The sequence below is a fragment of the Conger conger genome, chromosome 13 (assembly GCF_963514075.1).
Source record: "Conger conger chromosome 13, fConCon1.1, whole genome shotgun sequence".
Lineage (NCBI taxonomy): Eukaryota > Metazoa > Chordata > Actinopteri > Anguilliformes > Congridae > Conger > Conger conger.
This window is the reverse complement of record NC_083772.1, coordinates 12582946-12597474: the sequence shown is the minus strand read 5'-3', so window position 1 is coordinate 12597474 and position 14529 is coordinate 12582946. Positions and strand designations below refer to the sequence as shown.

The following is a 14529-nucleotide window of genomic DNA, read 5'->3' as shown; positions in this document are numbered from 1 at the left end:
GCAGTGCTGTGACCTCGTTTTGTCTAGTTTGACTAGCCACTTCCCTCTCTTCAGTAAAAAGGGAAGGCTTTCTGATTTATCATTTAACACTCATGGACAATGACTGTTGATACCTCCAGTTGTTGATCAATTCACAGTCCACTGTAGTTCGTTGGCCCAAGGACATGGATGTCCACCATATGCGACTGAACAGATCATTGCTAACCAATCATTTTATTCATATAACTACAAATGGCAACAGGCGGCGAAAAAACGTTTAAATGGAAATCAGGAAAATGTGTCTGCCGTCTTTCCAGGACCAGCATCGACCTTGCTTACTTTCTCACCGCAAGTGCTGTCCATGGTGCTGAATATTCCAACATTTCAAACGCGAAATGCAATTGACTAAAGGTTAATGACAGGAGTTCAGTTCCAGGAAGCATTAAAGATGAACAGATTGCAGTTGAAAACAGATTACAAACCGCCGTAGTAGTATTGCAAAAACTAAACGTTTTACCCAGAATAATATCTATCAGTGTGGTCACACACTCTAATCTGTTCGCCAGATGTTTTTGAACAGACATATCAGAAACGTAGGTGGGTGTATAACGCTGAGATTGAATGTCAAATTTCAGTTCCCTGGTGCTTGGTGCTTCAAGGCATGTAGGTCAAGGTTTCGTTCAGTTCTTATGTGTTTATGGATACTGCTGTTTCATTCCGGATGATTTGAAATGACCCGTGTTATTACATGAGCGGTGGCCCTTCAACTGTGGATCCAACATGTTTTATTTGTAAAAAAAAAAAAAAAAAAAAAAAAAAAAGCAAAAAAGCAACGGACGATTGCAATTACAACTCAGACTTGACTATCTTGAATATTTAAGGCATCTTGTTTTATTTGGAAAACAGAATCGCCTGTTTTGTTGAGCGATGCAGTGGTTGTTGTGGTGTTGCAATCGCAGCCAAACATATGACCTTCAACAGGAAAAAAAAAAACATGACTCTAATTGAATGGCAGACTGTTGAAAGTGTACTGTGCTGTTGGAAAGTAATGGACATGAAAAGCTCGCAGTTAGATAAAAACCCATTAAACCAATCAATATTACTGCGCCATATGCTCAATTGTGATAGATAGACTACACTTGTACTATTTCATTCGTTCCCCGTCATGCTGGACAGTGCTTTAGAGTGGTTTATTTTAAGATGCAACGTGATCCATTTGGACTCATTCTTGTATACGGAAACAAACTATTTCTGCGCACTGCTGCTGTGTTTAATTGTGGGACTTGGGAAGAAACTTGGGGAAACGCTGGCCATATAGCCCAGTGATTTAGAATATCTATAATTAATTGCTGAATCACATTCTTTTTCTTAGTGAAGCTTTTTATAGGACAGTCCAAACACACCGATGTGCAAACATCTGGGCTACCGCTCCTCCTTCGCTATTCTCCGTGGAATTAATACTTTAAAAAGTACGTTGTTATTGCCTTGGCATGGTTGATCAATTGATACTTACTTCCATTTCATGCTCCGATACTGTGTTGTTTATTAAGTTGCAATCCCCTGCATTCCCGAAACATCAGGTACCACTGGCATTGTAAGGGAGGAGTTTATATCGCCCGGCACACCCAGTTATACACTATTGCGAGGCGATAGTAAAGGAACGGTAGAGACGGTCACCACACTGCTGGTAACATGAACGAGGATAACTCCACGCCTTCGAACCCATAGGAGAACGACGTTTCAGTTCATATCACGTTTTCTACAGTTATTCTTTGGATCACTGCAGTTCCGTGGCTCTGCGGTTAATTCTCGTTGCGCTGGATCTGTCGTGCCAGAAGATGTGTGTGGAGGGCGATGGGTGCGAGCTGGAAAGCTGCGGCAAGTCGGACTTGGTCCACACGCTCTCTGGCACAATGAGCCCCGGTCTAAAACCGAACGCCGATCTCCACCCGTGCAAACCCGGGCAGAAATTCCGCGCCTCCCTTCTGAGATGTAGATCTCCCGCAGCCGCTGCAGGGATACTCAGTTTTGGAAACGTTCTGAATTACATGGACAGATATACCGTAGCAGGTAAGACCGCGATGTAACATACGCGCGTTTGACGTTGGGCCAGGGGGAAACAGGTGATTTCGGGCTTCTCAAGTAGGATTGGTATTTACTCACATACCGAGTGGAACATATGAAAAGCATTTGTTTCAGTTTACCTAGAGGACCGCATGGTTTCACAGAGAGCAGAGTTGATGGCAACGGCGCGATTGACCCTACAGTAGATAACTAACTATACATAAGCTATATTGTACAGAGCATCTTAATCAGAAGCTACTTCTTTGTAAATGTGATTCAATAGAGGCAAATAAGCGCTTTGAAAAACATTATACATATTTTATAGTCTAGACAATAGAAGCCTTTGTAGGCTACCATGTGTCTCAATACATGGCAGACTCGCATAAAAAAAGTATGTCCGCGGATCATTTGCTTTTATTGCACGAACGAATAGCATACATGATGATGATGATGATGAAAATGAACATTTCTGTAATTCTAAGAATAATCGTGCGCTTTTATTAAAAATGAAAAAGAAGCAGGACGATTATTTTCATTAGCATATGAACCCGCTTTCATTTTTGCAAATGAATCCAATGGAGTTATAGGCTATCACTAGCCTGAACGTAGGGACAGTCTAGGGTAAGACCAGTTCACTCCATAAAATCACATCCACTCTGTTTTTCATTTCAGGGTCAACATATTGCTATTGACCTAATGTTTGCTAAATTATCACCACTAAAAAAACATTTGCAGCTTTTTATAACCTCGTGATTATAATTATTTCCAATATATATAGCCATTCGCAGGCTACTGTAACAAGACAGTACAGTATATGTTCGAATTAATTAAGCTTGCTGTATTAAACATATGTTTTAATAGACATGGAGGTATCATGGAGGTATGCGGATTTCTGTCGACACTTAATATTTCGTCTGCCTGTCCAACTGCTCAAGCCTACCTCCTCCATCGGGACAGCTCGCCCCCGTAGCAGCAGGTCCAAAAAATCGACATCTGTTGGGGTAAATCAATTGTATTCATTTAAAAGGTTTTTTTTTTTGTCACTCGTAATAGTATCATTTTTGTTTTGTTTTATCATTTAATGGTCGCTCCGCAAGATAAATTCACGAATGAATTACAATTTAATTAAGTTATTATACCTAATAATGGATATTATGTTTTTAACCCGAATGACTACCCTGGGCCAATGCAGTCTTGAAATCTGACTATCCCTAAGAGGTGAAAAATAACTCCTTAACTCCAAGAGTTGTAGTTTCCATAGAAACTACTGCAGTTAGCCAATTAATTTTTTATGAGGCCAGTGAAAAGTTCGTTTGACTACCATATATGGTACCAGTATCACTGTCTAGTATGTAATCAGCTGGCCTACAGTGTCGTTACATTAGAACCGTATTTTGACACGTGACAATTATGGCATAATTCAGCAGCAGCGGCGAGTGAGAGGATTTCTGGCCGAACAACACATGCCAACGCACGGCTTGCCTCTTACGCACTCATTACAGTTTCACTCTCACTCACCTGCCCACTCACACTGGCTGCTGAAATGATTGTTCTCCTTCATGGATAATACATGAGTTTTTTTCTCACATTTTTATTTATTTATTTATTGTTGCTGGCATATGAGCCAAGGGAAGCGCGTTAATATAACTAGTTCGAAGCCCACACAGCTATGGAACCACAATTCCCAAATGCATCTGGTATTTGAGATATTTAGAAAGAGGGAATATCAGCTTGTGTAGGATACTCTTGTTGTATCTATGTTGTGTAATATGCCCATGGACATAGAAGTAGATTGGGCCAGTTTATAGATTCTGACTATTCACAGTTCTTTTGATTTAGAGAATAATGAATAACTAACCTTGAGAAATGATAGATTAATTTAGTGAAATGTTGGATGAAGCTTAATGCTACTGTTTGGGATTTCTCTATAGAATATTTTAAATACTTGGTGTATGGGTATGCCTAGTGTATTTGACTGTGGTGTCTGTCAGGTTCATTGCAGGTCAAGCCTGTGGTGGAGTCATTTGTACATAAATGTGGGTATCTACACCAAGCACAAAGATTAAACTATTTGTTCCCCTTTTAACCAATGTCACCCACCCACATCCTCAAGGAGTCCACCTTTCATGGGGTGATAATTGTGATTGGCCTGTGTTGGTTGATCAACGATGTAGTAATCTGAGCATTATGAGATAAGTAGTGTGTGATATTGAAACAAAGGTGCAAAATGATGATTTATTTAGATGCCATGTGTACAGTACACATTGTGCTGAATAAGTGTGCCGAAAACAAATCAAGTTTTACCCATTTTCCTCTATTTTAAAGATTTTTCACCAGCTCAATGAATTTGTTCTTCATTTCCCCTAATAATGTGCTGCTTCCTCACTAAAGGAATATTATTTGGACAGGAAATCTTGTTGTGATGTGTGCCCTTCATTGTTCACAGACCTGTAAATGAATCTAATTTATCTTGTTTTGTGTCTTATTTTTCTTTTCTCCTCATAATTGTGTGCTATTGCATTTTGCAGCGGGTATAATTTAGCATTTTGTGTCCTGTAATGCAGTCTTTGACTTATGTAAAGCGTTGGAAGGACAATAAATCAAGATTTATTTGATTTGCTAGAAGGTGTATTTTATATGTTAGTGTCTCTTTTTGCCATGGCATTGCAAGCGTTTACATCATTCTGCATCAGTTTCAGATACAGTTTGAGGTATGCTCTGTCTAAATCATCGAAAAGCAACAGCACGTCTTGCAGGGAGGATTTATTTCTTCTCCGAGATTCACAATGCAATGTTGGTTGGCGTCGGTTAAAACAGTCTGTATGATGATTCAATAAACTAGACTTCACCCACAGTACTGGCTTTGCTTTGCATTTAAGGGAAGAGATGCTTGTTTTTAAGACGGAGTCAGGGGGCTGCAGCAAATATGGAAGTGGGGTTCTTACACACCTTCTTCATTATACATTATGTATGGGACAGCAGTTGGAGGAGGGGTCAGGGTCCACTGCAGAGGACAGTCCTGCCTTTTTGCCAAAGTCAGCAGTTCACAGAAGACCAGAGAAAGGTGTTCCTGCCTGACTGCTGCAGGAGGGCGCCGGACTGATGTTGGGGCTTGCTGCCACGGGCGGAAGGATAATTAGGCACTCTTACACATCTGCAGAGAGAGGGGTCATCCCTGTCGCATCTCCCCCCATCCCCCCCCAAACCCCACCCCACCCCAAACCCTGCTTCCGCCCCTGTGTGGATAACGAGCGCTTGTTACACATGTCCTCTGCTGTTCTGAGCAGCATGGAGCTCATGCGTGAGGAGGGGGATTTCTCCCAGCCTGCTCAGGGGAGGGGGGGGGGGTTAGCGACTCAATCCTGGGAGCTGCAGCCAATCCGCTGCCATTCCGCCAGGGCCCCCCAGCCCCATTGGATCCTTACATTGTGTGCATTTGGGTAGGAGGAAGCCGCAGACCTCACCTGAGTTCTTGTCTCTTGATCTAATGCATTGACTGGGTAACAAAGTACACAGCCAATATAGACATTAGCCTTACTGTGAGGTGACAGGCATTTAAACAGGCACATTTAGAGAGAGTTTGTCAGTAGTCTGCAAGTCCAAATGTCTACAGTAATCTGCTGGAACTGTGTGCATTAGTCAAGTTCTCCCCTCCTGCTAATCTAGCCTAATCTGGCTCTGATGTTTCATCTGATCTTCAGGGTGATTTGAGCTTGCTTCACAGCTCTGTCAGAATCAGTGGGATGAGCCAAATCATGTGTTCTGTACAATTTTTTGGAACCCTGAAAAAGAGCATGAGCCATGGCATAAACTGCTAAAGATGGAGTAGGGCGAATCCATAACAAACGATTTGAAAATGGGGAAAAGACTTCCATGAACTCTGCAAATACCCCATTTATTCCTCTGATTCCCAGAAGCATTCAGAAGCGTACGTGTGAATAATATCTCTCCATTTTCTGGTGTCATATCGCAAAGGCCCCCCTGGGGTTTCATCAGAATTCACAGCCTCCTCTCAGTGCTGGCCGTACAAGAGGCAGATGTTCGACATCAACCGGAACATCTCAGCGATTACACTCAGCTGCGTAGCTAACCAATAACATGCACACTGTGAGGGATAAAACAGAGGCTGCCCAGCGTCCATCTGTGCCGCTGTCTCCCTGCCACAGCCCGGAAAGCACAACGCTCGGAATCTCGCTAGCTGTATCTAGGCTGCAGATCTCACTCCATACTTCAAGCTGCATATTTTAGCGCGTCTTTCAGAAACAGGGGAGATCAGTGCTTGACAGTCTGCCCAGGGGAACAGAAGCAGGAGAAACAGAATACAGGAAATGTGTGGAATCTGTGACTCTTTCAACAGTTTCCAGTCTTTTTTTGTGTGATGTCTTCTCCAATACAGATTTAATTATGGCGCATGCATTCAGAGATTTGACAAGGCTTTTCCTAATAGGTACAGATCTACAAAAAAGCATTGGGACATCATTTTCCCCTTGATCATTAGATTTCTCCTGTTGGGACAGGAGATGTGTGCTTTATTGAATGAATAGTCTTTGATGGTTCCGTGTTTGTGATTTCAAGCCCCGAGAAAAGAGCATGTAAAAGTGTGATGCACTGGACAGCAGAATCTGTGGCTCCATGGATGTCACAACACAAGCTGTGAACCTGCCAACTGTAGAAGGCATAGTGGAGATGTCTGCATGACGTCTATTCTGCTTTTGTAAGAATATTATAATATTATATATCATAAGCTCATTAATTTTTGAGTGCTAACATCTCATTTTTCCATGGTTGTCAACATTCATACAGTATATGAGCCTCTCATATTTCAGCAAAACAAAGTGGTTATGTTTGTCCTTGCCATTGAATAATTACTCTGGCAAACATTGAAAAAAGCTAGTGTTTCTCCTGGACTATATTCTGGTTACTATATGGTTACAATGCACTGTGAATGCAATTACTGTAATTTTTAAAATAACCCCATCCCAAAATATTCCTTGCTTACACTCATATTTGTGCAGAGGAACAATGGTAACCCTGCCTAGTCACCACCCCTAGTACTGACATTTATAGGCTGATTCATATAGAACAAGTGTTCTGTATTTCTGAAATACGCAAGTTAATTCACCCTGGACTGACAGTGAAAACAAAACAAACAAACAAAAAACCAAACAGCAGGTTAGTAATGTGGTCTGTGTACACCCAAATAGACAAGTCTGTGGTTACTATATGTGGAGGTTAGTGTTGCTTTGTGAAAAACAGGCAAACACCATCTTTCTATTTAAAGTCTATTTAATTTTGTCTGGCAAGAAAATTTCCCTGCGGGTTTTCAAGTTAAATTACGCGAGTTAGGTCATACAAGTCGCTCCAGTCCGAAACCTAAGAGATAAATACGGGCACTGACCTTCTCTGCCAACATAGATGTCCAATTCCCCAAGAAGTATTTCTTATTGCTTCAGGTCTAAAGGTTGCTTCTTTAGATGTATTCCCTGGTTCAGCAATAAAAACAACAATCAAACCAGATAAAGACTTACATTTTACCCTTTGTTTTTTCATCCATATGGGAGTTCTTGCCATTCTGTGACACACACTTAATAAGAAAAACAGTAGCAAAGGCCATCCATGAATACCAGATATGTATGTTAGCCAGGAAACATAGAAAGAAAATACATTTATGTATTTATTGATTGCATCTCCTGCTACTGCTGTCCTGGCTGAGATTTCAACAAGTAACATTTTTCTGGCATTTATGCCTCACAAATATAAACCTATGGGGTGCCTATCGGGGACCACAGAGGAGAAAAGTCTCTGACTTCAGTTTTTATCCCCAAGGAGGATTTGTCATAAAATGTCAAATGTCAATGTTCAAATATATTACTACTACTACTGCCACTACTACAACAACTACTACTACTACTACTACTACTACTACTACTACTACTATTGCTACTACTACTGCCACTACTACTATTACTACAACTACTACCACTATTACTACTACTACTGGCACTACTACTACAACTACTACTACTACTATTACTATTACGACTACGACAACAACTACTACTAAATGGTAAATGGTAAATGGTTGGGAATATATAGAATGAACAAAAAACACAAATAAGAGGTGGCATCATTTTCCTTTGAAGCATCTACATCAATCAACTCAAGATTCTGATACAAAATAAGAAAGGTACTTTGTATGCAATGGAATAAATTATATTTTCAAGGAATGCTTCAATAACGCAGAAATATTGCTCAATATGTTTTGTTTTATGCAGTAGTACTCTAATTCCAAAATGGCAACATAAAATGGAAACACAAGATACTGAAACAACAATTCCAATACCGTATTAGGAAGAAACACACACATACTGTAAATGTAGTATATGTACTCATTGATAAATACTGTATGTACATCAATGCTAGTCAACCTGGTCCTCTGGATTGGGCCACAATTTCTCATCTATATTATACCTTATATTCTCGTATCTATTTTTTTACTTTTAGATCTCAATATGGTATTATGGTGGACATGTCAAGTTGCTGTCTGGGTCAATTGTATTGAACTCAAGTTTAACAGTTTTGAAAACAGTATTTTAACACGCTGTCGATACACAGTGAGAAAGATATTGACATTGAATGCATTTTGCGTGAAAGCAATGACAAATGATCCATAGCTTAGTCCACACAGACTGCTGTTGTGCTACCTGTGTTAAGAGTTTTGAAAAAACGTACTCGGTATTGGAACATGGGTATAACCAATTGTAAAAAAACAAACATGATGTTTGCACTTTGCAATGATGAGGATTTGGGGCTGTGGAGGCTACAATGCTCATACCATGGAGTAGTGATGCAAGTTTTACAGTAGAAGTAATTTTGGCTAAAAAAAGGTTGTTTGATTTGTCATGGCAGCAATATTGGACCAGCTCCTCTGCATGCAGGGTGGTCCATTCTCAGTCACAGAGAAATGGCTGACAGAAAGGGGCTGCCGATGGTTACTGCTTTGGTGTTGTATGCCTTTGATTGGTGCCTAAGTCTGCCCTCACTGGTGAGGTAAGACAGGAAGAGGGCGGGAACACGCGTGTGCAGGTCATCACTGACCTCATCTCCCGTGTATGAAGACAATGGAGCTGACTCATAAGCCCAGTGCATATTCCGCCATTGATGAGTTTCTGTTATCCTCTGCTCATCAAGTCAAGAGCCTAAGCACACCTGCTCATTTGTGTGTGTGTGTGTGTGTGTGTGCGTATGTGTGTGTGCATATATGTGTGTTTGTGTGTTTGCGTTTGCGTGTGCGGGTGTGATTGTGTGTGTGACTGTGGGTGTATGTGAGTGTGTCAGTGTGTGTGTGTGTGTGTGTGTCAGAGATGAGTCATCATGAACAAGAATATCGCTCAGCATTACATTAGCAGCTCTTGATTGTAGCGAAAAAGTCGAGAACAAATCGTGTCCTATGTGAGGATAATTTTGTTCCTCACATCGGACACCGGAGAGTTCAGGTTCTACACAAATAATCTCCGCTCTTACATTGGCCTTGAGTCACCACTTGTTTTTCTCTTCTTTTTGTAATATAGAACCACTGAAAAACATGCTGTACTGAATCACAAAACCATAATTAATTCCTGTTATACAAAAAGCTTGACGTCAGCAAGGTCTCCCTTTAAGAAGAAAATAGCCTTCACGGTAGGAAGTGGATGAAATGGTATGCAATGGTACACCCATCATTAGTGAATCAGAGCAGGTGGTGTGCCGCTGTTACTCCCCGCGCAGAGGGAACACAAAGGCCGTTTGAGGAAAGCCCGCAGACAGGACCTTCACTTCCAGACAAAGCAAGTGTCCTGTGTTTCTCACACTGCGCTCATTAATCGAGCTTTGAGGGGGAAGATACACAGAAGGAGCAGGGGTTCCGTCTTTACCAACGCCGAAACACCTGACCCCGGGTGGCTCCCTGCAGCACTGTGTGTCAGGGTATGCAGAGAACTCTACATATGTGCTCTAGCTTACAAGAGACAGACAGGGAGATGTCTCTGAACGTTTGTGTGTGTGTGTGTGTGTGTGTGTGTGTCCTGTAAGCCTTGTGTGTGTGTGTGCGCATTCAGTGTTATTAGTCACAGTGATAAAAGACAGACAGACAGATGTCTGTGTGTGTGTGTTCTGCAGGTTGAATTTGTGTGTGTTCATTGTAATTAGTCACAGTGAAGCACCTACAGGATGTGGAGGTGGTGTTGGTATTGGAAACCTTTGTGTTGGTGGATGGGTAACAGGTGCTGTTCCCACCACCACCACCACCACCACCCCCTTTTATATAAGTCATAGCTGAATTTTAAAATTAGTCATCAGTGCAGGTGCTTAAAAGCATTTGCATGGCTCCCCCCCCCCTCTTGGTCCCCATAAGGAGATGGACTTATGCACCACATGCTCATTTCCCCCTCCCCCCCGGTCCTCCCTCCTCCCTGAATTGAAAAGTGCTGGAGCACGGTCCACTGTGCATCTGCAGCTCATATCGATTCTTCCCTTTTCCTTGGGCTGACAGAGAACGGAGAGTGTCTAAATTAAATCATAGAAGTTGAGATCGGAGAGAGCTGTGTTCGGTGCCGTGAGCAAGGGAAGGGTGGATATAATTCACAATCTATTTTAAGTTTTTGTGACAGGGACACATTGGTCCCAGGTAATTAAGGAAGCTCACTGCACACCCGCACGTGCACATACACCCACCCACACACACGCACATCTCCTCCCACATGCAGAAACACACACACAGTACACACATGTGTCATTAAGCCCAATTAAGCTAATGAGGTACTATGTGCAGTTTTGGCAATGGGAGTAAGACAGTTCTGCTGACCATTGAAAGTGTATGCCCACATGTGCACAGGATGGGGGAACAGGAGCCACATGTAAGACTGCGCATCGTAATCACAGTGCTTCTTTACCATACAGTACCATGTTATATACACTCACCGAGCACTTTATTAGGTATGTATTAGACTTAGTTTTTTTACTCCTACTGCTGTAGCCTATCCACTTAGGGTTATTATGTGTTGTGTGTTCAGAGATGCTCTTCTGCATAATGTGTGGTTATTTACATTTACATTTACATTTTTGTCATTTGGCCGACGCTTTTCATCCAAAGTGACTTACAAGTGCATAGGTTCTACCACAAGTCAAAGCATCACATCCAGAACTAGGAAAATACACATGGAATGCTGTTCTAAACATATAGTCGTCATCATAAGTGCAATATATTTATTTATTTATTTTTCTTTTTTTTTTGGGGGGGGGTTAGACAAGGATAGGGATATCAGAAAGGAGGGGCGGGGGAAATCAGGAGGGAGGACTAAGGTAGAGGTTATTTACTTTACTGTCACCTTCCTGTCTGCTTTGACCAGTCTGGCCCTTCTCCTCAGATGTCTCTCACTAATAAGGCATTTCTGTCTACAGAACTGCTGCTCACTGGATTTTTTGTGTTTTTTGCTCCATTCTCTGCAAACTCTAGAGCAGTGGTCTCCAACCCTGGTCCTGGAGAGCTACTGGGTCTGCTGGTTTTCGTTCTTACCCTGCAATTAACTATAATCAACTGCTCTAATTTAATTAATTAACTCTCCTCACCTGGTTACCTGGGTCTCAACAGGTGCTGATTTTAAGGTGAAAACAAAAACCAGCAGACCCAGTAGCTCTCCAGGACCAGGGTTGGAGACCCCTGCTCTAGAGACTATTGTGCGTGAAAATCCCAGGAGATCAGCAGTTTCTGAGATACTCAAACCACCCTGTCTGCCACCAACAATCATTCCACAGTCAAAGTCACTTAGATTAAATTTCTTCCCCATTCCGTCGGTGGATGTGAACATTAACTGAAGCTCCTGACCCATATCTGCACGATGCCGTGAGATAATGCCACGCGATTGGCTGATGAGATAATCGCATGAGTAAGTAGGTGTAATAAAGTAATGTTGCTAATAAAGTGCTCGGTGGGCGCGCGGTGTGTGAGAGCGGTCTGAGCAGCACTGCTGATGTACGGAGCGCCAGGGCGGCGGCTGGCGCGGCTGTTCCCCGGCGCCAGACAGGTGTTGGCGGTTTGCTGAGGCGTAGCTTGTGAAGCTCAGCCAGCATCCCGCCTGGCTGCGCTTCCTCTTTGATACAGCGCTCCCGTTCCCGGAGGACGCGCGCAAAACTTTGAGACAGGCGCCGTCTGGGGCCCCTCTGCCCAGGACCGCTCCCGTTTTCAGAGAGACCTCTAAACCGAGGTCCTGACTGACTGTGGTCTTTATAGATCCCCTGGCATGTATCTCAAAAGAACAGGGTGTTCCCCAGTGGCTAAGTTCCAAACCCAGCTCCCTCAGTATGGCCACCCAATATATAATTTGTTCCCACTTCACCCCAGCTTACGTATTGTGTGAATTGTTGTACAAAATGGCTGCCATGCATTAACCAGGTTGGATTCACACACTTGTGGTGGTTGAAGTGAACTTCCCCATTCACCATAATGTGTACTAATTATTATTATTATTGTTATTGCACGACAGAGCACTTTGCGATTATCACACTATCTATTATCTACATTGAATTGTAACATTTTAACTTACAACTTAATTTACAGTTAAATGCAAGTGAGACATTTGAGAGCAAGTGAGAGCATTTTTCATGCTATTGGTCTGCGCTGAACTTGGCAAGGATTGACCGTGGTGTATTCCTGCCCCTCACACAATGCATGCTGGGATATGCCCCTGTGCAACGACCAGGAATAAGCGGGTTAGATAATGGATAGATGGATGGATAAACTTAGCGAAATGTATCTGTGAAGAAGACACACAAACGCGTATTTAATTGCAAGTCAAAGCTGAGGACATGTTGATCGAATCCGGACCTGGGGTTCGTGATGACGTGCTCTGAGCGAGCGAAACCGCTATCCGCAATCAGCCGTATCCCAGCTGCTCCCGAGGACAACTCCAGCAGAGGCTGGGATTAGACGTCTGTGATAACGCACGCGTCTGATGACATGCAGATAATGCCCGATTCATTATTGATGCTCTATATGCAGCGTCTGTGCGCTGTGGTGCAGATCTCTCTGACGGGTGAAATGTTTATCAGCCTGGTGATGTGGTCCAGCCATTGGTGAGAAGTGGCAACACCCCGAGGCATCGCATGCGTTATTAATAAAACAGCGCTCTTACATGTACTCTGAGGCAACAGCGCAACTGCGACAAATACAGAAACTACAATTTAGTTTGTGAATATGCTATGAAATATTGATATTTTTTTATGTAGCCATTTGTGTCTGTTCTTCATTCTTGTATTATGTTGCCGTCTATATACCTTCGCCAGGGCTTTTTGAAATCTTGTTCAATACTGCTGAGCTCAGTCAAACTCCGCAACTTCTTTCTTTTGGCACTCAGCTTTGACCCCTTGTGTTGGTTTTAGTTCTAGTGCTTTGAAATAGAAATATAAGGCGAAGCTCTGACTGTGGGGCCCTTTTTGGGGAAATAAAACCCCCTCACTCTCCATGCTGTCTTACGACCTGGTGTCCCCAACGCGCCCGAACCACAGGTCAGGTTTGGGCATTGGTTAATATACAGAAGGACGCCCAAAAGATACTGCCTGTTGTAACTCCACACATTATAGCGTGCTTTGCCATGACCAAAGCCCTGTTCTACTGGGGGTGGGTAGTCCCACGGGGGCCCTCACAGAGCCCCATCTGGGGCCTCGCCCTCAGACTCCCCAGCTGATCATTACTTCAGCCGGGCAGACGAGGGGCACGGTGGGACTGCTGCCTCCCCAGAGCAGTGCACCTTTCCTGGGACCTGCCAAAACCACGCCCCCACGCCTCCCACCCTTTCATGGCCGCCTTGCTCCTCTGCCCCCTGACGGCCTCACCCGTCCCGTGTCATGTGATACCCTTCCATTGTGCACAGCTGCTGGTTACTGAGTGCTGTTCATGGATGAGATGTGGGTTTGCACCCCTCCCCAGCTGACATGTTGTGAGAGCTTCAAAATGGCTGCCATGCATTACCCCAGTGGGGGCCGAACACTGGTGCGGAATTGAGTTCTACTGCATTTTCGTACCCACCCACAAAAAGTGCAGGCAAACAATAAGAACCAGAGAGCAGATATTTACCCAAGAGAAACTGCAGAGATGTTTGAAAGGTACCAAAACTCCGAAAGGGCTAGATTTGGGACTAGAAGCAGCGGAAGTTAAGAGTAGAGGCCCGTTCCTCATTAATGGGAGATATCTTTAGAAGTGCGACAACAGCTGAAGAAAGATTACAGCGTTCACACATCGCATCACACCATCTGGCAATGCTCGTTGTTAAGCGGCTTTACAAAGCAACTGGCCTTGTTATTAACGTGATGTGTAAGAGCACTCTGTCTCATCCAGCTCATGGCTTAAGTGCTGCTGGAGTCAAAGCCCACGTTCTGCATATTTCGCCCGTCGCAGCTGTGGGCCCCCGGCTGTATTGCGACATGCCACCTTTCAGAGCCGAAGACAGGCAG

The 14529-nt window shown here is 43.3% G+C and overlaps 1 protein-coding gene across 1 annotated transcript in view; it reads left to right on the top strand.

The window, feature by feature from the left end:
• Positions 1-1810: 1810 nt before the first annotated feature.
• LOC133108584 (sphingosine-1-phosphate transporter SPNS2-like) overlaps positions 1811-14529 on the top strand; it is a 48371-nt gene continuing 35652 nt past the window's right edge. Inside the window, exon 1 of the mRNA XM_061218182.1 lies at positions 1811-2049. Coding sequence (XP_061074166.1) covers positions 1818-2049 — 232 coding nt within the window. The 5' untranslated portion in view covers positions 1811-1817. The remainder of the gene's footprint in view (positions 2050-14529) is intronic.